Source organism: Ahaetulla prasina, chromosome 1 (genome assembly GCF_028640845.1).
Source record: "Ahaetulla prasina isolate Xishuangbanna chromosome 1, ASM2864084v1, whole genome shotgun sequence".
In the NCBI taxonomy this organism is placed as follows: domain Eukaryota; kingdom Metazoa; phylum Chordata; class Lepidosauria; order Squamata; family Colubridae; genus Ahaetulla; species Ahaetulla prasina.
In genome coordinates this window covers 92,167,734-92,193,036 of record NC_080539.1, presented here as the reverse complement: position 1 = coordinate 92,193,036, position 25,303 = coordinate 92,167,734, and the positions used below count along the sequence as shown (strand labels likewise).

Genomic DNA, 25,303 nt, shown 5'->3' with positions numbered 1-25,303 from the left:
GAAGACACAATTCCTTTTTTTTCTCATTCTCTGACTAATTGAATTATGGTTACTGAATTAACTCAACTATCTGGACTTCCAAAGCACATTGAATCAAAAAATGTCACTCCAAACTAGTTGATTTTAGCATACCATTATGCATTAAGTATCCCAGCAAGTATTGTTAGTTCATGGTTTCCGATATAATGTAAAATTAGGTTGAGTAAACTGTGGTTATGTTACCTCTCAGAAAATGATGTTACTTCCTTGGAGTCTGTTGGAAGTGCTGTTTCCTAAATCAACAGGATAGTAGTTAAATTACAAATAATGAAGACTGGTCCTATTTAAAATAATAGGCAACAAACAATCTGAAGTTAAAAGTCAAGCTGACTTGAGAGGACAGCAAGAGCCCTTGCAGAGTCTCACCATTTCTGGAGTCCAGAATGACTTGGGGGAGTCTAGGCCAATAAGATAACTTTTCCTACCAGCATATTTGCTCCTTCTGTGCTGGCAATCCAAATGTATAGGACTGAGCATCAGGCTCAAACCTCCATCTGATCTACTATAGAGGACAAGGCAAACTTTCCACAAATGCATTAGGGGACTGCTAGAGATGACATGGAAACTTAACTCAGCACAGGACAGTTATCCTAGGCACCAGTTATTTCTGAATCTGAGTTCAGCTGGTCCAGCTCTGCTCAGATCTGTCAACATGGCAAAAATAGGGATTGGCTCAAATTCTAGTGCAGCTATAATTTCTTAGGGTTGGTCGGGGGTGGGGGGGAGATTAGTGTGTGGTAAAAACAGGGACCAGCTCCTTTGGGGTGCGCAGGATAGTAATTTAGCATCAGGAAGAAGATGGTCATTGCTTTACAAGGGTTGACATCCAAGTGTAGTTCTGTACAGTATGAACCACATTAATGACCTTGGAGGAGATAACACAGAAATGGTTATAAAAACAGAAGCATAATTTAAGTCTAGGAAATAGAAGAAATGTGATAAAGAAACTCAGTTTGGCGCCACCATAATTTGCTGGGGTATAGGAGACAGGGAAACGAAAACACAACCAGGCTTTCAAATTTGATGCCAACACTTTTATGATAGACCAGGTCAAGAAACAGACTCCACAAGCTTAAGTGAAACAATATTGATATAGTCCTTAGTAGCAGAATTTTGAAGTCATTTCTGGCTTCCTACAAGTTCATGGAGACAGATAAGGATGATCGCTTATGGGAGAGTTCTGGGGGTAGTAGTTTTGCTACATGGTAGCAAACACAACTGACAGGCCAGACAAGGAATTCAGCCTTACTTCTGTTCCCTGGACGAGGATATCATTCCATTTTCGAAATGGAATATGCTAGGATTTGCTGAGGTGTGTCGCTGCTTCTGAGCTCTGCACTCTACCACTGAAGCAGCCAGTCTTCTATGATAGCAGCCATGGAACACAAGATCCTAAGCAGTGCCAATCTCACTCTATCCACCCTGCTGCATCCCTATATTTGCCTGTTATGTGTTGAGGACGTCGCTGGGTATATAAAGACAGCAGGATTCAAGCAGAGCAGAAAGGCCAAATAAAATGTGTGAGGGTAGCCTGTGTGGCTTGGTGGTAAGGCAAGTGATTTAGACATGAAAGCATATCCAAAGCAAGAGCATGAACATCATAAATATTGAAGTTGCCCTTGGCAGCACATTTTGACAGTGGTTTGCATTGGGTGCACTGCGGAATTGTTGCCAGACTGTGCTCTTGTTCTGCCTGGACAAGACAAAAGGTGGCTGTCTAGACAGAGTGAGTGTGATGGCTCTCAAATTTGCTCATGACTTCAGTTGAAAAAAACCCCTGCCTTTAGACCAACCAATTAAATGAACTTATGAGAAATTCAATAGCAAAACAATATATAAGTTATGATTACTTGGAATTTGCTGCTACAGTTTAGTAATGACCATTAGCCTAACAGGCTTTTAAAAATAAATACATTGATATTTGGCTGCATGCTCTTTTCAAATCACAAACATCTCCCTGAAGTTTTCTTGTCTTTTTGTCTTTCTGGTGGCTTTCTCTAACCTAGGTATATCTAATGGTGGAAAATAGCTACAAGTTTGAATGCATGACATAGTAAGGTGTGGTTAAATGGATTTATCAGAAAACAAAATGGCAAAGCTCTTTTCCACCTTTAGCTTCTTAGGATACAATTGTTTAGCATGCTTCCCCCTCCACCTTCAAGCCAGGCAACCATCTTCCAAACCAGCTGCTTGATTATACCTCTCCCCCCACTTAATTTTCTCAAAATGCCTTTGGGTGTTCCCATCTTTGGACTAGCGTTTTGCAACTTGCTTGTTTTCTATATACATTTTTACTTGAAAGGAACTTTTTTTTTTTTTTTTTTTTTAAAGATAGGCCATTAAGTCTGTTAAGCATTCAAGTTGCTGATGGATCTACAGGAATATAGAGTGCCATATTGGGAACTGAGATCAGAGATATTTTACATGATCATTAAAGAAAATAAGTTGTCAGACTTACCCAGATTTTGCTGATTTTCCAGGATATTAAGAAACAGAATGCAAGATCAGCTAAACCAGGGGCCTCTCAACACACACAATGCTGTGTCGCCATGAGCACAATTGCTCTGTAGGAGAGTGTTTCTGAATATTCTGATATGCCCTCCCCTTCCCACAGTATCTTAGAAAAATTGTTATGGATTCCCTTTTGTTCAAGTGAATTTTTTTGCCCTTTGTCTCTCACAAAATCCCATCATGTTCCCCTGGAAACTTAGGGTTCTCTTGAACATTCAGAAAAACCCTGGTCTGGACTACATTGTGCAAGTACCATTAAGATTAAAAACAAATATATCATTTATACAGTTACCCCCAAAATACTAATTATTGATGCTTTTAAAGTACAATTTTGCATTGGAATGATGTAAGTTTATGTTCAATATATCAAAATTGTAACTTTATCTCTAATTCACCAATTGTAACTGGGGGCGGGGGCATTGTATGTGTGCCCTCAAGTCAGTGTTGATGTGTGACAACTGCCTGGATAAATCACTGCAAGATTGGTAAGATTTCAGAAGTGGTTTCCCTTTTCCCTGGATTGCATGAGGGATTGGCCCAGTGGTGGAATGCTGCCGGTTTAATGACCGGTTCGATGAGCACATACTTTGTGCTGAAAATGGAGCATTTAGAAGCTCATCTGCTTACCTTCCAAGTCAGCAATGGTAAGTAGAACAGCGAGGGGGGGAAATCAGCTGTGCCTGAAAACAGGAAATAAAGGACAGGATAGGGTGGAGACGGGGCCAGCCGTTCGTCAGTGCTACCGGTTAGCCCGAACCTGTCCAAACCAGCTGAATACCACTTCTGGATTGGCCCAAGGTCACCCAAATGGTTTTGTGCCTAACACAGGACTTCAAGTCAGTTCTAAATTCTAGCCTGGTGCCTTAACCACTATCGTGTATCAACATGGCTCTCTGTAGTGGCTTTTAAGGATCCATAATGCTTTTTATCATATATTTATTCTGTAATGGTTATAATTTACCATTCATAACAAGGCTATAATAGGCTACATTTAGACTAATCTTACATGCAGTGGAATACAAAAATTTCAAGATGTGTATTCCTCTGCATTGTGATTGCAGTATATAGACAACTTGAATACTGTCACATTGAGGCATATGCCATTTTGACAGGTAGATGCAAACTATTGAGATAATCTCTTTCCTACAAATTTTCATTAAACTGAAGAGAAAATTTACTGTGATACTATACTAAATAACCAGTCCAAATAGAATAATATAGGCTTAAACAATGAACCTCAGGTTTAGAAATTCAGTTTTTCAATAGAAGAGGAATGTACAAAAGAAGTGTAACTAAGGATTTCAGATATGGAATATTTTCAGTATTTGTTATTCAGTTTTTACTTCCTCTTTCTGTCCAGAAAGTAGGCTGCATCATTTTCATCAATGCAAAATCCATCATTTGTCCCAATACATTCAGTACATTAAAGAAATGTTTTTAAAAAGATTTTATAAAGAGTTCTACAGAAAATGGCAGTAAAGAAAAATCCAATGCTGAATAAATAAATGCAGCAGCATCAAATAAATTACATTATTAAAAATTTTATTTGGGTTTGGTCAGTACAGGTAAGATAATATTGGAGTCACAGAGCAATATGCATTAACAGGATACAACAGTTCTTAGTTCAGTTCAAAACTGAGTAACTATGCACACAAAATTCTTAAACATTGTCACCTAAAGAGAACACACAGATGCATAGTGGCAAAAGTGGAACACAAACTACTATAGGACTCCCTCACCAAGTTTATTTTAGTTAGAAAACTACTGTACTGGGCAAACTTGGCAGTCATTAACCCACAACTATTATGACAAAGTTTTGAGTGTTATAAACAGTATGAGTAAAGAATGCCCTTACACAGCACAAGTTCTAGATATACACAGATTTGTACATACATCATTGTGTTATACCTGGAAATAAAATTCCATTTCAACTTCACATTAACTCAAAATATACCTTGAGCTTACACAAACATCCTTTTAGCAACATTCAACGTAATCAATTTGTTAAAATTTCAGAAGTGGCAGAGGTATTGAAGCAGAAAACCCACAAAGGCAGAATTGTGACATATATGCACTAATTTGAACAGTTCTGGACAGTTTCTTTTCCCAATTAAGTGACACTATAAAAAAAATTTTTTGCAGAAAAAGGTTACAAAACCGAACCCTGCACATTTATGTTAGAGTCCAAACCATTCTGAACATGACGAGACCCCGAAGTTCTGTTACCTTTCACACTGACTGTTTTCTCCTCTTGTGGATCATGATTAGAGTCTGTATCATTTGAATGGTGAGTAAGAGAATTTTCACTACCAGTGGGAGAGTCTACACTTTCGTACCCAGTACTGAGTTGATTTATATAACTACCAGATCCTCTGCCAGTTCTATCTTCAGAGTGGTTGGAAAGCTTATTACCATTGCTTGGTGAGGGTGGAAAATCATCCTCTGTTCCACTACCTTCTCTATAAAAACCAGGCCCCGCTGTCCTCTGATGTGAAGAGCTGCCATTACTTGGTCCATTGGCCAGGCGACTGCAATCTTTGCTCATGGTTTCACCCTGATCTGTAATTTCACAAGATGGAGTCCGGCTGGTACCTGGAGTTGAAGCTTGTGACTGCTGCTGCTGATACTGAACCAATTGTTGGCGAGTCTCTTTCAATTGTTGCTGTAGAACTAGAATGGTACTCTGCATACCTTCTACTTCCTCATCAAGCTGGATGATGAAATCATTCAGTTCTACATGAAGAAAAACAATTTAGAGCATATACTTAATAAATAGTATCTATCTCTTCAAACTGGGCATAACTAAACAACATGCTCAGTTTCATATAATAATACCTTACTTGATCTTAAACACATTCCATCATAGCTCTTTAAAAAAATAAATTTAATATAAATTTAGAATCTATTTTCTGTGCATGCATGCACGCACTTGTGAGCAACACAAAGTCCAACAGAATAGCTTTAAAATGTAAATTTTAATCCCTATTTTAATTTCCATCATAATCCTTTGTTTATTTAAAGCTTTGGTAAAGCTCGTAAACAGATTTTTGCAATTATGCCTAAATTCAGCATAAAGGAAATACATGAAAAATACAGTTGTAAAAAGGTCAACAAATATGCAAAAGTCCCAGTGATAGATCTGCTTATCTAAATGGCTACATATACCTTGCTGCTTCTAATTACTTTTAGTTAAGCAATTAATCTTTTCTGGCCAAAACTGATCTACAAATACTAACATAAAAACTAGTACTGAATTCAAAATATATGTACTGATGTTCATAAATAAAATTTGCTTATTGTACACAAATAAAAGAACTTGATATTAGTAACAAGATATTTTCTATCTTTCTGCAAGAAATATATGTCCACATATTTTCTTTTTTATAAATTCTACGCTACCTATCAATCATCTCCTACACAGCTCCTTCTGTGTATTTTTTTTAAATTCCCAGGATTCTTGGGTAATACAATCTAACTGATCTGGATAGAATCATATTGCAGTTGCTCTTTACTATAATGACATACATTACCACATTTAATTTACATGTTAATTAAATGATGTATAAGTTCTATGTAGCATTTAATAAACTAATATTAGACCCAAGTAATAATTATAGCATAGAAATCTTTGAGTACATTGTAACATAGCAAAAGTAGATTTTTAAAAAGATTTTTAAAGTTTGTAGTGTATTACAATTTAATAACTAATCAATTTAACTAAGTTGATCTATGGCTTCTGAAGACCCCAAAAGATAAAACAATGTGGAAACTGGCATTAGACTTAAAATCTATGGTAACTGCACCTGATAATTATATTTTGAAATTATGTTCATTGAAACAGCACTGTTTATCTTCCTTTTGTATCTCATATAGGGGGAAAAACACGCTTTCTAGTGCAATTTCATTTGTTTACTTGTATCTTAGATATAGCATTTATATAACTAAATGTCAAAAATACATTCAAAATAATTTTTATTAAGAATTAAATCAAAGTTTGCTAGCCAGAATAGCCTATGACTTAGTGAAGATTTAAAAACAAGTTTCCAATGGCTAAGAAACAAAACATAACGAAGATAATATTTCACAAAATAGTCTTCAACCACACATTTACATGGAAGCAACACTAGAAAACTGCCAAATTCATTTTAAATTAAGTGCTAACTTTCTGTAACTATCTTCTAAGGCACTGAAATAACTTTACAGTAAGAATCTAGACGAAGATACCTTAAAGTCTAAGCATTTATGTACCACCACTGGGACTTCTGCTTTTCCAAAAAAAAAAAAAATCAAAACACTATAGAATAACCACAACATGCTTAGTTTGTATTATGATTTTGCTCAGTAGAAAACTTTTGCAAAGGAGGACATAATCATACAAGTTAAAATTAAACATAGTTAATTGTGTGAAAAATTCATGCTTAATTCTCACCATTACCATTTAGTTGTGCTGGTAACTGTAACAAGTTTTATGAGCTTGAAATTCCTTCCAGAACATTTTAAAGGTGTTCCATAGTAGAAATATATAATGCCCACAACGTTTGACTTTTGAAGCTTACACAAACACAGTACAATTCCTCTATTTTCTTTTTAAAAAATCCCTTACCATCCTGACTGCTTTTAAGCTCCTCACTATATTTCTTCTGTAAAGCCAACTCTGCCTCAAGTTGTGCAATACGTCCTTGGGACAGTTGCCTTCCAAGCTCTTGATTCTCCTGGATAAGCATTCGACACTTCGCCATTAACTTTTTGCCTGTTTGGCTGTAAAGGAAAGAGCCATCTATCATAAAATGAAGACAATTTTCTTTCATCTCCCTTGATAAAAGCTGCCACTGGGAGCACTATTTCTGTAACACATCTTTCTATAATATCTTGCTGCCAGTTGTCATTGAACATTTTTTATTGGTCTTCTGGCCCCACATGGCCAAGCTGAAAGGCAAGTATCTACAGTTTAATAAGCAACTATAATTATGATCAAAAGGTATCTATTGCTTTTATTGTCTGACTAGGCAATTTCAGTAGAAACTGGACTCAATAAGAAAACGTGGACAGAAATGATGAAAACAGCAACATTCAATTTTTTGTTTCTAGGAACAGGAAAAAATGGATTTACGTAATGAAAAGCTTAGTCATGTCTGTAAGTTTAACTCCATATCTTTGAATTATACAAATTTGGAATCACCAAAAAGTTTGAAGATTTCATGTCTCTCCTATTGACCTCATGCCAGATACTCTGCTCGTGTCAAGCAATTACAAACAGTGTTCATGGCAAAGTAAAGCTCTTTTGTACCTCCTTTTATATACACTGAGCTACTTGCTACTTTGTGTAAGCAGCCTATGCTAGCAGAAGCGGTACCATCCACCTATATGCCTGTCAGCTATCTAGGAATAGATAGTCACACTGCGGTAGGCTAGTGTAAGACCAATATGAAAGTTGTAATAAACTTTCTAAACGCAAACGTAATCTCTGCCAATAGTTAACTGCTGCCCCTAGACCAATTTAGTTACCAGCTGCTTTAGTTATAATTCATTGCTTGCTCTTTTTTTGCCAGGAAATCCATTCCTATAAATAGCTAGCTTCTGCCCTAAAACATCTAAGAGTAATATACCTTTCAGAACTTAACATTTTATATAATCAGGAAGTTTTTTCTAATGTTTGAAATCCTTCTTGGATTATTTGAACTTGATGGTTCAAGCCTAAACCTCTAGAGCAGTGATGGCGAACCTTTTAGACACCGAGTGCCCAAATTGCGAGCACACGCATGGCCAAATTGAAAGGTGCGCACGCATGAGCAGCAGAGACCCGAAGACCAGCTGGCCGGCAGGAGGCGAGGCATCCCAACACCGGCAGTGTAGCAAGAGGTAAGATCTTTTTCTTTCATGAGCTTCTGTTTCATCATTTGCAGGGAAACAAGCTCACGAAAGAAACCCATGGAGATCTGACCTGGGGCGACGGCGCGTGTGCCAGCAGAGGGCTCTGCGTGCTACCTCTGGCAGGAGTGCCATAGGTTTGCCATCATGACTCTAGAGTAACTGACAATGTGACCTATATAAAAGTCCTTCAAACATGGGAGAATGACATGTTTTACATTGCCTTTTTAGGCTAAAAGCTTTGTCCTCATGAAACTTTGGTATTGCTTATCAACTTTATCATTCATTGTATATATCTGTCAACATCCTTCTTGAATTGTGGTTTCAGAACTTAGAACTATTTCTATTTGACAAAACTATTTTAGTTTATTACATATATTAAAAAACTATATAAAGCAGTGACAGCTTAATAGTAAAGCAGCAAACATTTGCAAAATTATTTTAGATTTAAACTAATTTTAAAAACTGAGCTGGATAAACCAATGGTATGATTCAATACAAATAAAAATTCTTAAGTTACGATCTGGCCAAAAGCACCATTAGAATGCAAAATACCTATCCTAAAAGGCTTAATAATGCAATAAAGCACCTTTTCAACATAAGCACATTACAACTATTGGAAGATAACTTACACATATCATTTTGAAAGAGAAACGTGACTTAGACTGCCAGAACTAAAATCCCAGAAGAAAACATAACTGGGTACATGTATCCAATTTAGGTTTTTTCTACATTAGGAAGTTATACTTTGCAATATGCCTATTTTCTGACCTTAGCAAATATATTTGAAATTTTGATCACATAATCTAAGAAAGCTAATTTCAGCATCCTTCCTTTGGATTTTTTAAAACAAATCTAGTAAGTACCTGTTCCAAAATTGTAATTCAATGCAGAATTATTAAAATTATCCCGCTTTTTGTCTGATTGAGAAAAAACTGACACATTCAACAGTACTTTCTAGACTGACACAAAGGTATCATACAAAGTAGTTTCCTACATATAGCATAATGCCCAACAGTGGATATATTGTACATGCGTGGAACCCATTGTGATTCCTGGTCTCCAAAATATGTATATTACATATTACAGCATATCTAGCTTTTTGTTTGTTTCTCATACATAAACAACTTGGATGAAGTAAACCCAAAATTTGGCTAGTTGCCACAGTTATTTTATATATGTCAAGATTTCAAATATGCGTTGATTTTTTTTAATAGCAACCTTCATTGAATATTAAACACTTTTTAAAAAGCAGCATTTTATGAAGGTTAATAGAAAAAGACATATCCCAACCCTAAATTCCTATAATTAAGTGGATGATTCTTCGGATTCATGCCTATAAGATTCTTGCCTATAAGAAATGATTCTTGCCTATAAGAAATTTGGCTACAATAGATTTACCACTAATAAAATACATAAATGCTGAATATTTAGAATCTGAATAACATTTTAAAGTGTTTTTTTTTTTGTAACTTAGGGCAACATTCTAACTCTTGTAATTTGAACTAGATTTTATGTATATTAACTTGTATGTTAATTTATAAATGACTGAGATAAGCAAAAAACACATTAATGTAGGCAATACAGTTTCACGTTGTCCAAAGCATCTGGAGGATGCCAAGAAAGACTATCTTAAAAATGTCAAAAACTAAACAAATATAATTTCAAAACAAAACACCAATATTGTATCTTATTCCTATTCATGTTCATACTGTGAATATGATTTTCTCTTGCTGGAGTTCAAAAGCCTGTAAACAAGGGCAATGCAATACAATTCTTAAAACACTGTTGAAAAAAGGTAAGATTTTGAGCACAAACTTGCAAAGACATAGGATCCACAAAATATTATACGCAGATACAAGAATATTCTTTCCTTAGTACTTCAGAATCACTTTCACAGTGTAGAAAAATACACTACCATTTTGAAGCATAAGATCAGAAGTAAATTAGGGCAGAACACAGAAGACAAACAACTTAAGGAAAATATTTTAAAAACAATGAATTAACACTCATCTCTTGAACCAAGCACTTTCAAGCTAGGAGCCTCTGAGTTTTTTGTTTCTAAACTTTCAAGAAACTTGTTTCTATCTCTGATATATAGTAACTAGGGGTACTGCGGATTGCAGTTCAAAACACCTGGTAGCCAAGAGGTTAAGGAACACTTGTCTTACAATTTCATAGAAACAATAAAAGAAAGTATAACTACTTGAGTACTTAAAAGTACCAATTTCACATTTATCTTCTGATTAATCTATTAATCTGATTACGTGCATATCGAGGATTGAATTAAGACTACGAATTAGTCATTTTCTGAAACCATTTTTTAAATGGCAGGTGCCTATTTTAAGTGCAAATAAACTGGATATATATAGAAACTAAACGTTATCTTTTCTTCTAAATATTATCTGATCAAGTTGAGAATTCACAGGCAATTTGTATGACACAATTAAAACATACCTATGAAGAATGGTTTTCCGATTATACATTCAACAAGTTTTACAAAGACAAGAGTAACATTTTAGGATACTTTTCTCTGCAGAAATCTTACCTCAGTTCTGTTGATAGACCTTTAAAAGATCTTCCATACCATTCCACCAAGATGATCTCCAAAAGCCTGAATTAGTGTGAATGTTTTTTCCCTTTTGATGAAATACCCATGATTTGTATACTATCACATTTTTATGTTGAAATAATTTTATCACAGGTATATGCATTTTGTAAAATGGTTGTTTTAGATTAATTACTGAATGTGGAATGCTGGAATTATTATATTATGTCCAGTTGAGATATCCTATGCAATAGTCCTCAATTTTTTCAATCTATTAGAGAAGACTATACAAGTATTAGGACAAAGCAAGTAATTTTAGAAGCCTTTCCACTGTAATCTTGAGAATACTGAAACGTCCGATAAAACTATTCCTAGAAATCACTTAGATGTGACATGGTGCCAGACAGTACCAATGATTTTGAACTGTTGTAAACCGATGGGATGTATGCAATAAGCTTTGACATTATCTTTCTTTCAGAGAACAGGATAAAACATGGTAGCAGCCTGTTCTCCATTCTTTTATGTTCATATTTCACTGGAGCTTCGTACAGTGGTTCAGCCAGCTGTGTCTCTCAATTATTTGACATTACCTATTTTAAAGCAGTTTAAGGAAGAGTGCAGCTTTATATAAAACTAAATATACAAATGCATCATGCTAGCTAGGCAACTGACTGGTATGCCTTGTATAGTTTGCGTATATTTTCTCAGGATAATAATATATATATGGCAATTTTATACTGTCAAGGATAGGATAGGAATCTCAACTAGTTTTTGTCTATATATTCTAGTTGAGATTCACATGTATACAACTGTTCAACAATATAAAAATTGGTAATTAAATTGCATCTGTTTGTACAGCACTAGATTTAGGAATTTACATTTTACCAGCCATCCACAGAATAATTTGTTAATCCAAACCACGACAAGTTTCACTGAATTCCTATAAAGCCCAAATGCTAAGCAAACCAACACTTGAGTGTGTGTATGTTCTCACAGCTGATTAGCAAAAAATGTGATTTAAACAAAATTCACCTCATTTGAGTTTTGACCCAGCAGTTCAGTGAACAAGGAGGAAGTCCACAGTCTTAATGGCAAAACTGACTTAATCAGTCTCTACATCACTAGGTTTAGGATTAAGAGCGAAGCACATTCCACTTATATGTTTTACTGGAATTTGATATGATCAATTCATGATTTAAAATCTCTAGGTTCTCCTTCAATTTGTCTGTAGACATAGTGTGCCACAGACTTTAGACTTCTGCTTCTCCCTCATTTTCTTCAAACAGAACCACTTTGCAAGTGTCTACATGTTCTAGAAAGTACACATTTTCTGTGGTGGCCACTTCTTCAGAACAGTCCGACGCTGTCAGGCCTCTGAAGCAAAGGGGGGGAAAAGCTGAAACACAAGGTTCATCTGGTAAGTTTTACATTAAGCAATACAAGCTGGACAGAATAAAATGTAGCTTTTGGCTCAAAACGTCTGAGTCTTGGTGTGGAAACGAGTACGTGGTTGTCCCACCAAAGCATTCTCTGTCAGGGAAGTCTTGACTGGGGAGTATGTTTTGTTTACCTATCAGGTGTAAATTTCCAGGCACTCAGTTCATTTTGGGCTTGTTCCAGTTTGTCTTTAGTCTGTTCCAGTTCACCTTTCATTTTTAGGAAAAACAAGTTGATGGCTGGGTCCACCATTGTTGATCTCAGTTGAGCAACACTTGGTTGCTGGACTTGCTTGAGGTACTGTATCTGATTCTGCATGAAGGAAAGAAATATTAAGTCAATATATACTATCATAGGTCCACATAATCTGAAAAACAACCCTTTCTTTTTTATTGATATTAATAGAAAATAAAAATGAACTCTGAAAGTATGACAGCATTTATATAGGGTGCTGTAAACACCATAACAATTCATACAACCATGCATGCACTAACCACAAATTTAAGAAGTGGCACTGCAATACAGCTCCCCTCCTTCTGCATGTACATGCACTATTAACACATGCGCAAAAAGGGCAGAGATTGTATGATGGCAATGTTTCCATTTTATTTATATACTATTTTGTATTTTATAAAATATTTATATATATTATTTGTAATTTTATAAAGTAAGATTTATAAATAAATATTAACATTTAAACAATTTTTAAACTGAGCAATTTACAGTCTTATGAAGTTTAGTTTTTAATGGTGGCAACACCTCATAATCTTAAAAACCTGATTCTTACATATTGCAAAAGAAATGTAAGTTTTGATTTTAGTGAGGCAGAATAAATATTATTGTAATGGTGAGTTCCAATTACACTTATTCCAGTATATACAATATTTATTATTCAGTAAGCTATTATAGTGAAAATACAATGTTTAGAGAAACATACTAATACAATAAACTTTGTACTCAAAAATCAAGTCCTCAGCGTTAGGGTTGCTGAGGATTGGAAACTCAAAGAAAATTAAAGAGTAAGTAAAAGATGACCCCAAGAAACTTCAGTGGATTTAATAATATATTTTCATTTGTCCAATTTTGGGACTATCCAAATAAATTAGAGGGTTGCATGTGGTATCACTGAAAAGCTGGTGACATAAAAAGAGTAGATTAACTTTTTCAACTTTTCCTGGGTTTGAGGAGAGTAGTTTATGGTGAGCATGGGAAGCCTCTTCAGGAAAGCTGTTCCATTTCCATTCTTAAAAATTACCCGACTCTTACCAAAACAAGTGTACTACTAAAATTCAGTGGTCAAATTTCAGCAATGAAGGTGAGGGGATAGATACACAGCTAGGTGGTGTCACACTCCATTTTACAACATTATTTTTGAGCGCGAGCACGCACACACACTACAAATTGATCATTTTGCTGTTGAATTTCAATTTTATAGTTTTGAGATGCTAGAGCCGTGATGGCAAACCTGTGGCACACATAGCCTTATCAGAGGGCACATGAGCTCAGCTCCAGAAGTTGGCAAACAGGCTGTTTCTGGTCTCCTGAGGGCCTCCCAGGGGGGGTGGGGAAGGCCGTTTTCGCCCTCCCCAGACTCCTAGAGAAGCTCTGGAGCCAGGTGAGAGAGAAAAACGGGCCTACCAGGCCATGGTGTGCCAAGACTGGGGGGAGGGGCATGCGCAGGGGTGGGGCGGATAGAATTATAGGTGTGGGCACACGCAGATGGCAAAAAGGCTAGCCATCACTGTGCTAGAGAACAACAATTAAGGTACAAGAAACACACACAGACCACAATCTAACAGATTCATTAAGCAATCAGTAGGGTTTTATTCTAACCAACTAAAACCATCAAGAATTTTCGCTTAAACTTAGGAGATTTCAGATAATTCTATAAACAGAGTGAGCTACATTCATCTAGTATGTAGATGAGCTACATTCATCTAGTTGCAACAAAAATGTGAATGCTTTGCAAGCGTGTACTGAATACAAGTTTTGTAAGCATCTATTATGAAAATGTTAAAGGATACTCAACAAATATATGAAATGCAGTAGACAGTTGTGCATATGTGTGTGTAATATTATCATGGATCATGATGGATTAGTGGACTGGCAATAGTAATAAAATACAGCTTTGACTGGGAGACCAATCAACGGTATGGTAAATTCTACAACGATCATTTGCAACAAATCTCCATGCTAGCACTATCACGGAATACAAAAGCTATTCCTTTTTTCTGTTAACGTATTTCACTAACTGGACAGAAAATTTTGTTTCTGAATTGTTGCCGATACACCTGTGACCTCTAATTAAATAAAACCAATTATATGAAATTTTTCATTACGCACAAATGAATGCCTACTAAGCCTGAATCTTTCTACATTATCCAACACTTACTTGGAACATCGGTAATATTATCTAAGTACACATGGATATCATTCTCTTTTATTTTCTACTACCGATAGGCAATCTTGGTAGCAAGAGCCACATTTATCTATCAAAAGTCCAGAGTTAGGCCTATTTTCAAGGCTGTTCCAAAGGTACATTTTTAGAATAGAAGTACATGTGCCAAATGTTGTATATAGTAACTTGAATTTATTAAGGCTAATTTGAATTTACTATAAACCATTCAAAGTTATGGTGCTGAAAAATAAATTATGACCAATATCTACATTTACATGTTTCCAGTGCCCCTCAGTCAGGGTATGGGAGGGTTGTTAGGATACAAATGGAGGATGTGAAACTGATTAGTGTTGTCAGTTTTGAGCCCCCCATACCATAGTCATTTGGGTGAGTATTCCAAAAGGCAGTAGAGTGGAGAAAAGGAAAGCATAAATGCAGTTGTGTGATTTTCAACTTTGTGACCACTTCACTTAGTAACGAAATTGCATGCCCCAATTGTTACACTGGGACTACCAATAGCCTCTAAATGGACAGAGAAACACACCAAAATTTGCTATCAAATTTTAGTAGTGTATTTGGGAGTGACTTCAAGGACTTGAGATTCAGGGCTGCACACAATCACATTACCATCTCAAACAAAAAGCAAGCTTTAGTTTTAGATTTATATGAACATTGCAACAGAATTGTGTAATGCAAATTAGTGGTTTTTATTTATAGGTTCTTTAATGTTAGTGATCAATCTAATGGAACTCTGTATTGAATATGTTTTGTAATCATTGTGTCATCTATATCAAGGGTTGCTATTGAACTGTAGTAGCTCACAACTCTTTGAAAAATCAGTAATATGTCAATATATTTTACATCACTAGAACAGGCTTTTGATAAAAATATAAAATTTCAAACCATGCTAAATAATAGGAATAATTAGCACAACTAATGAATAGAATTCTGTTTAAAGCATTCAAAAGCAAATCAATAGATTTCAACAGAGACAATTGCAAAAGTTTTTATTGATTTCACTTACAGTACACTCTTGCATTTCTTGTTCTTTAGTTGCTAGTCGCATCACCAAGATATTTTCCCTTCGAGCAGATTCTTGTTGTTGTTGCTTCAGTTTTTCTTCAGATTCTCTCAATCCAGTTACATCATTGGCTAGTGTAAAAAAGGGAAGAAATTACAAGGTTTATTACCAGAAACCTTCAAAATAGTAAGATAAAAACATAAACAATAAGATAAAAATGGTATCTAAACAGAACAAAAACAAAATAATGGGATTAATAAATACATTCCCTTTTGGAAACAAATGTAAGAAAGAAATATAGCTTCTATGAGAACACAGGTAACACCACAACAAAATTCACTCTATGACTATTTTCTACTGGTCTTTTAGCAGTTCACAAAAGAACGGAAAATAGTAATGGCATGACAGTATATCAAACATGTTATTTGACTCTGTCATAATCCTCCTTTTCAGTCCTAATGTCCTAAAATTACCTGCATATGTATGACGGTAACCTTTTTACACCTATAGGAAAAAGCAGCTTCTGGGAGCTTACAAATATACAGGGTCATTAATTTTTAACATTAATATGTGTATTTATATACATCAACTATGTATTTCTTATATGGCCCAGGACAATTCCTCTTCACTCAGTGCAACCCAGGACAAGCCAAGAGGTTGGACATATCTATTGTATGAGAATGTGAAGAGCTGCAAACTATAATTTGCTCATTTGCACCTATCAGTTCTACATGAAGCACAAAAGCATCAATAATAAATGCTGCCAGAATTTTCTTCTACTTTCATTTTACTTTGAATTTTGTCAACAGATTCATATTAAGGAAAAGGAAGCAACTTTCTTTGGTACATAAAATACTAATTTGTCAAACTCTACATGCATTGCATGGCTACAAACACAATCCTCCCTAATTATTGTTTCTAGTATTAATCCCAGGTCACAGGTGAAGCCAATGTTTTGTCCCTAAAGGGATAGTTCTGGGACAAGGATAAGTAACCTAAAATAATCTAAACTCAAATCCCAAAGATACACCACGGCTTAACAAGCTCATTATTCTATGAAGGTTTCTTGATTGTTGTTAAATCAGAAGTAAACAAGCTTGACTATCCAAAGGAAGAAAACATAATCCTAAAGTCTGTTGATGCCCTAAAGACTATTTAATAATTAGATTGTCTTATTTATTGTTAACGTATTAAGTTTGTCTATACAAAGAGTAATATATCACTGCTCTCGTCCAATAAAAACCATATAGGAGCCAAATAATAATATAAAAGTTGCCCCACTTCAATTTCAGAATTAAAAAGTGAAATATAAATCAGGTTTAATGAAAATACATGTATTACAACACATTTAAAATGTACTCTCAAGCAGGTAGTACTTTCATGGATACATTATAAGGAAATGACTATCCAAAAGGGATAATCCAAAAGAAGCTTTAACTAATAAAATAATGAAATTTAAAAATGTGCTATGTATAACAGTTTCATTTAACAATTATTGCAAAACAATTGGTAAAATCAGATCAATTATGTGAACTACTGTGTACACATCTATCACATTATCAACTGAGAAAATATGCCAATATCTGTAATTGACAAAGCCCTGCTTTAATAAATGTATTCAGAGTAACATGGTTTAGGTTTTATTTTTTAAAAATACTGGTGAATTGAACAATATTACAGAAAAAATATCTAGCCTAATGAATATGCCCAAGGGAAAGCCATCCATCATTTCGTATCACAAATTATTGATTCAGACAGTGTATAAATTTTAATGTATCATTAGAGAGTGAGTATAGGTAGTCCTCAATTTATAACAATCGGAACAAAAAAATTTATAATAAAGCAATGCAATCATTAAGTTGTGCATCACATGACCACACCTGCTTTTGCAACCTTTTTTTGTTGGACATTAAGCGAATCACCTGTGATGGTTAAGGGAGACATCAAGTGACTACAACTTGTGACCTACCTCCAGTCCCACATTTGACTATGCCTGTCAGAAGCTAGCTGGGAAGGTCACAAATGATCACGTGACCAGAAGATGACATGATTTGTAAATGTGTAATAGTTGCCAAGCACTGGAATCACAATAACGTGACTGCAAGGATTCTGTAATGGTTCTAAATACAAGGACCTTTCGTTAAGTCACTTGTTTCAGCACTGTCATAGCTTTGAACAGCTACTCACTAAACAAATGGCTGTTAAGCGAGGACTGCCTGTATCAGTTTTATGCTAGATACTTTATTTCCTTTTCCCAGTAAGTTTTTTAAAAAATTTGCACAAAGATAAGAAAGAAGGTAGTTCAGGTATTAACTTCTAATCAGTGATCCTTTTAATTGTATATGATTCTAAATTAGTTTTAGGAAAAACTATTAACCAATTACTTTGAATGATAGAGATCAGATAAAAACAACTTACTACAATTTACTTCAATAGGACTAGCCTGATGGCATTAATATATAATCTTCCTCAAGGTGATAAATATTAAGTTCCTAATTTGTGAATTAATAGGTTCAAACTTACTTAAAAATGTATATACTATAGGAATATATATTTTAGTTGCTTTGTCCATACGTGGTCCAATAATTCACTTCCCAAAAACTCAATTTTTAGTATTCTATCTTTCAAAGAATACGGCAGGGTCTAATTATATATTCAGCTGATTTTCAACTTACAGTTTAGATCAGTGTATTTGCCCTCAAGAGCTTGCACATATGCTTCATACTGCTTCCATCTAACAAAGAAAGAAAAACATTTCTGAATTGCATGTATGATTAAAAAAATAGCAGCATACGATTAAACCCATCTTACAGCTTTCATTAAATATTTTAATTATCATAAAATATGTATAATTTAATACCTAAGAACACCTTTAACAGCTACAGGAAACATACACCAACAAGCCCCTACTTCAAATTGTAGTCTGCTTTCAAAAATAATCCTTTCTTTTGGTGGATTACCTTATGTGTGAGCCAAAGTAGAGGCAATATTCTTTGAACAAGTTTACAGCTAACTTTCTTTAATAATTTTTATCTTTTTCAGTATTTTCAACTCTGGCTATTTTGATTACTTTTCAAAATACCTACATACCCACCACACTATTCTTTTCCAGGGGATAAGCAACATAATGTAAAATGCAGAAAAGGAATAAGAAAATAAAAGTAAAATAAAGACCTAACTGAAAATCAAAAGATAAATATAACATATAACAAAATCATTTGCCTTATCTCCCCATATTTTTCTATCCTTGCAAACTATATTTAATAGATTTCAATGGCTCAGTGAAATTGTTAACTGCTTTTAATCTCCTACTATTAGGGCGTAAGATGGGGCAAAAGAAATTCTATAAAGCAGGGGTCCCCAACCCCCAGACTGGTCCATGGCCTGTCAGGAACCGGGGCCACACAGCTGGAGGTAAGTGGAGAGCAAGCAAAACCGAAACCACCACAACCCCCATGGAAAAACTGTCTTCCGCAAAATTGGTCCCTTGTGCCAAAAAGGTTGGGGATGCTGCTATAAACAACTGACTCAAGATCACTAAATTGAAAACCGAATTGAGATTTTTCCCATGCTTGTTTAGCCCAACCCAAATATATATTACATGTACATAATCATACCTTTAAGCTAATTTCAAATATGCAAAGAAAAAAAATCCCTATACCTACATTAATCACTTCTTTTGACTGAGTGCAATGTGCAAATCTAACCACTCTGCTTTCCAAATTATCATGTATGAGATAAATCATTATGTGTTATGTAAATCCAGATTACTAAATCCAGATTAATAAAAACAATAGCCTAGTGCAATATGTGGACTCTATAATCCATCACATGGGTAAAGATTTGATTGAATAATGTTTCTGTGCTGATGACTTTATAGACACTTCCACATAGTGTTCTTTAGCAAGTGACTTGTCACTGTCTTCTGCCAAGTTGTCTTTTTCAAAGTCTTCATCTAGCAATAGCTCATAGCTATCCTGACAGTCCTTCAATTCAAATATTAACCAGAATTATGCAGCACTTCAGATTTGATTTAGAAGAGGTGCTCCAAAATATGCTTGTTTTCAGGCCTGTATTTCAAAAGCACCCCCAAAGCAATTATACAAACTCATAAAAGCTGTTTTAATAAATTGCAGAAAGATCTTAATTTGTGAATCCACATTTCAAAGGACCTCTTCCAAACTGAATCCTATGAACAGTGATTTTTTTTTTTAAGAGAAACCGTCTATGGGCCACTTATGATCAAAACAGTAGAGGTCTGGATCAAACTGCAGGTAATTCTTAATGACTATCCATTCAGCAACCATTCAAAATCATGATAGTACTGAGCAAAGGGACCCATGAGCTGTACCTGACGTTATGGTCATTATAGTACCCCTGTGGTCACATAATTGCAATCTAGGCTCTTGGCAACCCGTTCATTTACAATGGGTTGCCAAGCACTTCACAACCATTTGATCACCATTTGCAAACTTCTGTGATAGCTTCCCAGAAAGTCAACAGGGAAGTTGGCAGAGAAAGCCACTACCGCCTGCTAAAAGAACTCCCTCTGGTTTCTTGGGATGAGCTAAAAAAAGGTCTGCCCTGAGATCCAAACAGGGTTTCAGCACAAAGCATTTGCAGCATTGTGCATTTGTAGCCAGACCCCAGAAATCAGAGGATATCCTCATCTTTGGGAGTTAGCTGCAAATATTTCTCAATCAGTCTCTGGTTGGAAAGGGCTGCCCATCAGACAGATTCAGACCCATGTGGGGAAAGTCCCTCTGTCAGCCAGCTGTTTTGACAGTGAAAGTACTGCCCACTGGAAAATTTTGACCCCATATGAAGTCATCTCCTTTCAGCAGGCAGCTATTTCTCTCCACTGAGTGAAGAGATCGCTCAATGACCACAACCAGGAGTAATGTCATTGAGCAAAACAGCCACATGACATCTCGCTTAATGACCACTTCACTCAATGATCAAAGATTATGGTTTCAATTGTGTCAAGGACTACCTATAAATAATGGCCTCTGGTGGCGCAACAGGCTAATGCAGCCTATTATTAACATCAACTGCTTGCAATATTGCAGGTTCAAGTCCCACCAGGCCCAAGGTTGACTCAGCCTTCCATCCTTTATAAGGTAGGTAAAATGAGGACCCAGATTGTTGGGGGGCAATAAGTTGACTTTGTATATAATATACAAATGGATGAAGACTATTGCTTGACATAATGTAAGCCGCCCTGAGTCTTCGGAGAAGGGCGGGATATAAATGCAAAAAAAAAAATAAAATGGGATATTTACTTTTCATTTTTTTTAAATGTTCTTTGACTCTCAGTAAATTACAAACTACAAAATTTGGTATCTTAAATCTTTAATGTCTGATTTAGCTTAATTAAACTTTTTAAACATTTTCATATGCAAAAATGGTTCTTCATTAGTCCTTATTAAATAAGCTATTGTGAAGATCCAAATTATTCTATGTAAGATATGAGAAATGAATTTTTGCTATTATGAGATAAATCATTATTTTACCTTAAGATCAATTCCTCTCTAGGTAGAACCTTGAAGTCTGTTTCACTGAGACGGGCCTGCACAAAAATAATTTCATTTAATTATTTCATCTAGCATTGACAAGGAAAAGTAATAGTAGAATACATGTTTCCAGATTACCTTCTTTGGAAGTGGTTCTTCATTAGTCATTGTGAACTCTGTAGAAGAAATAACACTATTACTATTTTACCCTCTTACAAGTGTAACTAAATGCGCATACACCTTAAAGTACAAAGTTCCAATCAGTTTGAGTATATCTAATTCATTTTTATAATAGCTTTGGAAAATAGTAAAAACTTTTGTTTCAACAATGTACCCCATTGTAACTCTTGAGAAATGTATCAGTTAAGCCCTATTGAACTCTATATTGTAAAAATATGTTCATTTTGTAGATAATTTAGACATTTATTTTCAACAATGAAGATTTAAATCATTTCTGAGAATGCATGAATGTATATGAAAACTCACTACTGCTTGTGTGCTACAGCTTCATCCAGTTACAGGTAACTCTGTAACTCTAGATTTATGGTTTTTGCCATTTCAGGAAGTAATCAACCCAGGATCATATTTATTGACTTTTCTGCACCGCATAGGTAATTCAAATCTAATGTTTTCCTCAACTAGTAGAAAGCTGTCCCTATCGTTTATAAGATGGGCAAATATGTTTTAAATAAATATATAGTAGAGAAAATGTTTTGCTCAAAGTTTTAGAACACTGATAGTTGTAATGATCAGCATCAGACCAGAACTCTGAAACTGTCATTAATTTTCAGGCTGATCTATTTCGCAGGACCAGTGCAAAGATGAAAGAATGGCAACAAGCATGCAGCAATTAACAATTCTGCTATTTTATATAACACCATATAAATTCAACCTGAGGACCCTATAAATAATGCTTTACTTAAATTATCAGCAAAGATAATTTAATAATAGTTTTATTAACTTTTTATAAACTGCAAAAAACAAAAACACCCCTAAGCACAATTTTACGGAACCTTATAAGAAAGCAGTAAGTACCTCTGAATGATGGGTCTCAATTCCTGGACAAACCAGTGCAGGGTTTTTTGGCAACACTACAGAACTGGCTTACTTTCTCACAGGATGTTTTGACTTCCCAGTCTACTCTCTTGTAGTTTTCCATCCAATTACTGAGTTCTGACTATTTTTACGGATTTTCCCCTCATAAGGATCAGTTCACTTTTTTATTGTACCATAAAATTTGATTAACCTCTATAACTTTCTATAATTTGTTTCAAACTAATTACAATAACTACTTTGTGTAAATCTATTATTTTCAGTAGCTTTATTGAAATTTTCTTTTTTCTACTGCAAATAAATATCCATTTTTATATTAGATGACTTCTAATTCTAAAATAATTATTTTCTCTTTGCATGCTAAAATGTATTTGGAATAGATTTAGAGACTTGAGATATTATTCTGCATACAGCCTTCATCTCTTATGTACAACCCTAAAATTAAGAACGTAATCTGACCCCGAAGTTGTACCTATAACAGCCCCCAAAATGTAAGAGTATAATAAAAAATGTATTGTTACAATACAAAATATGTATTGTTAGACATTACTATGCTATAGTAAACTTTGCTGAATAAACATTCAGTAGAGCAAGCCAATTTCAATTTAAGATGATATGTTTTTCTGAACATCTTTATTAAATAAAGCTAAAAAATTATTTTAGTGAAAAATATTTTTCCTCTCTTCATAATAATCACTGGACTGAGACAGACATAATAGCAACTATGGTTAAAACACTTATCAATATAAAGTTGTACAAATACCTCATCTCATATAAACCTGGCTGCATAATCTGAAAAAATGCAATCTTGGCCTTAGTACATTCTGATTTGTAGTCTGGGCAGAGGCACCATCAACATTTTAATTCTACATGTGAAGAGCTTGGTCAATACAATAAATGATCTACATGGAGCATGCAACTAATTTTTACATGGGCAGGTTATTCATAGCCAACTGGATCACCACTGCATGTAATATATTCATTGCAATGTAGCACATCAATGATGATAGTTCTTTCTAAGCAACCTGTAGAATGAACAAAAGTATTCTATCTCTCATCTGCCTTCCCCAACTTGGGTCTTCTGCAAGTGCATTGGGTTACATTTCCCATTTCTACCAATTACTGGATCTGCTGAAACACATGATTTAACATGGAAGGAGGAAATCATTTTGAAGAGTCATTTGCTATGTGGAAAATAATCACATCTTAGGTTTTATACAACTTTTGTCTGCACAGTGGCAAAACTACCAATAAAATACCAGCAGTTCAGCAGAGGATGTAAAAAATAATGAAATCTACCGTCAGTTTAAGGTTTTAAGAGTAAATCTAACTATGTTTTCCTCCAGAATCACTGTTAACTTCCTAATAAAATATAGCAACATAACCTATCCTATTTTTTATTTAAAAGAATTGTTAAGACAAAATATTGACAAACTTAAAACCATTTTGTAAGCTAAGGAGGTCTTAAAAATATAAGCATGTGATCCGCAGCCCAATCCAACCTATTTACTCAAAATATTTGGACAGTCCGGTGCATAAAAACTTTATAATATTTAGGCGAACACGCAGACACGTGACCTTACATCTATATTTCAAGCTTCTCAGACTGCAATTATAAATTGTAATAATAAAAAAACCGCACGTTTGGAACTGATCTGCAAGCGAAGAATGTAACAACCGCTTTAAATCCTCCTCGCCTTACGGCCGTCTAGGTAAACAAATCAGGATCTTCCCGAAAATAAAAGTCGCCTGTCTTAAAATGGGCCTTCGGGAAGATCTCAGCAAATGCGGGCGGGGGCGGCCGAGCGAGCGACAAAGAAGATGCTACAGGCGTGACGATGTCGGAGCCCGCAAAGGGCTGCCGCAAAGGGGCTCGGATCCCCGATCTCCCGGTGCACGCTGGACGGCCTTCGCAATCGCTTTCTTCGCTCTTTTCGGCGGTCTCTCGTTAACGCTGGAGTCGGCGGCGCCTCGCGCGGGAAGAGGAGGAGGCCACCACTCACCTCCCGCCGATGGCGGTTCCGTGTTCAGAGCCCTCCGAGTACTTCCAGGGACGGTCTCTCCTGTCGCATCGATAAATTTCGAACCACTGCCCTGAAACGGTCACCACCGCCGCCGCCACATTCCGCTTCCCGCCCGCTCTTTATTCGCTGGTTCGCTGCGCTACAAAATGGCGCCCGAGAGGGAAATGAGAAAAGCCGCCTCGCCCCTTCCTTCACTCCCGCCTCGTCCCAACCAGAAGGCAGCGCCGCCGCAGCGCGGAGCCAACCGCTGCCACTCAATTCCCCGGCCCCTCCCCCGCCCGACTGCCACCACTCGCGCGCGCCCCCTCCCTCCCTCGCGCCCTCTCTTCACTTACCGGCCCAGGCAGCCAGGCAGCAACCGACTCTTCGGCAGCCGCTGCGGCGCTCGCTTAGTGCCGGATCTACACTTCTCCGCCGCTTCTTTCGCCCCCCTCCCTCCGCCGCGCGTGGATGGTGTTTCCTTCTGTTGCTTTCTATGGAGACGAACAGCCGTTGCGCGGAAAAAGGGACAGAATTATTAATATTTTCGGGGGGGGGGAGAGGGGTAAAGAGGTGCGAAACGGTCTGGTCGGTCTATTCCTCAGTCTGTCAGGATGCGCAGTTGCAAAGCGTGATGGGTAAGTGGGGGGGAGTCGTCGGCGGAAGGATTCGAAATCGTCCTATATAACCACCTGCAAGAGTGAGGCTGCTTTGGCGGAAGGGGACCTGACACAGAAATAAAAATAAAGAGTCCCGAAGCTTCATTTCTCTTTTTCGAATTGCAGGTGGATTTTGCAAAATGATTCAGATGTCGTGGACTCGGTTCTCCTGGGCCCAGTTCAATACTGCGCAGAACTATCTAAAATGGTTATCTGAAATTGGCGTAAAGGTTGCTTTTCGCTGCATAGGAGT

General features: G+C 36.0%; 1 protein-coding gene across 4 annotated transcripts; it reads right to left on the bottom strand.

Moving 5' to 3' along the window:
• Window positions 1-4,075: 4,075 nt before the first annotated feature.
• On the bottom strand, window positions 4,076-25,007 carry WTAP (WT1 associated protein). 4 transcript variants are annotated; one of them, XM_058168394.1, is made up of 9 exons: window positions 24,748-25,006; window positions 24,392-24,551; window positions 21,474-21,511; window positions 21,336-21,391; window positions 18,498-18,556; window positions 15,826-15,953; window positions 12,537-12,715; window positions 7,154-7,308; window positions 4,076-5,283 (listed from the first exon to the last, which is right to left on the bottom strand). In XM_058168394.1, exons 3-9 carry the CDS (start codon window positions 21,501-21,503, stop codon window positions 4,700-4,702), a joined length of 1,191 nt encoding a protein of 396 aa, XP_058024377.1. In that variant the 5' UTR covers window positions 21,504-21,511; window positions 24,392-24,551; window positions 24,748-25,006; the 3' UTR covers window positions 4,076-4,699. The 4 variants fall into 4 exon arrangements, with proteins under 4 accessions (XP_058024377.1, XP_058024387.1, XP_058024399.1 ...); XM_058168404.1 differs by lacking the exon at window positions 24,392-24,551 and having other exon boundaries at window positions 24,748-25,007; XM_058168416.1 differs by lacking the exon at window positions 24,748-25,006 and having other exon boundaries at window positions 24,031-24,611.
• Window positions 25,008-25,303: the final 296 nt, after the last annotated feature.

What these genes read in the sequence shown, in the direction of transcription:
- WTAP (XM_058168404.1), bottom strand. Translation starts at nt 21,503, where the DNA reads ATGACTAATGAAGAACCACTTCCAAAGAAG. An exon ending in AAGAACCACTTCCAAAGAAG is followed by an intron (nt 21,392 to 21,473) that starts GTAATCTGGAAA and finishes ATTTTTGTGCAG; the next exon opens with GCCCGTCTCAGTGAAACAGA. An exon ending in TGGAAATTTACACCTGATAG is followed by an intron (nt 7,309 to 12,536) that starts GTAAACAAAACA and finishes TTTCCTTTACAG; the next exon opens with CCAAACAGGCAAAAAGTTAA.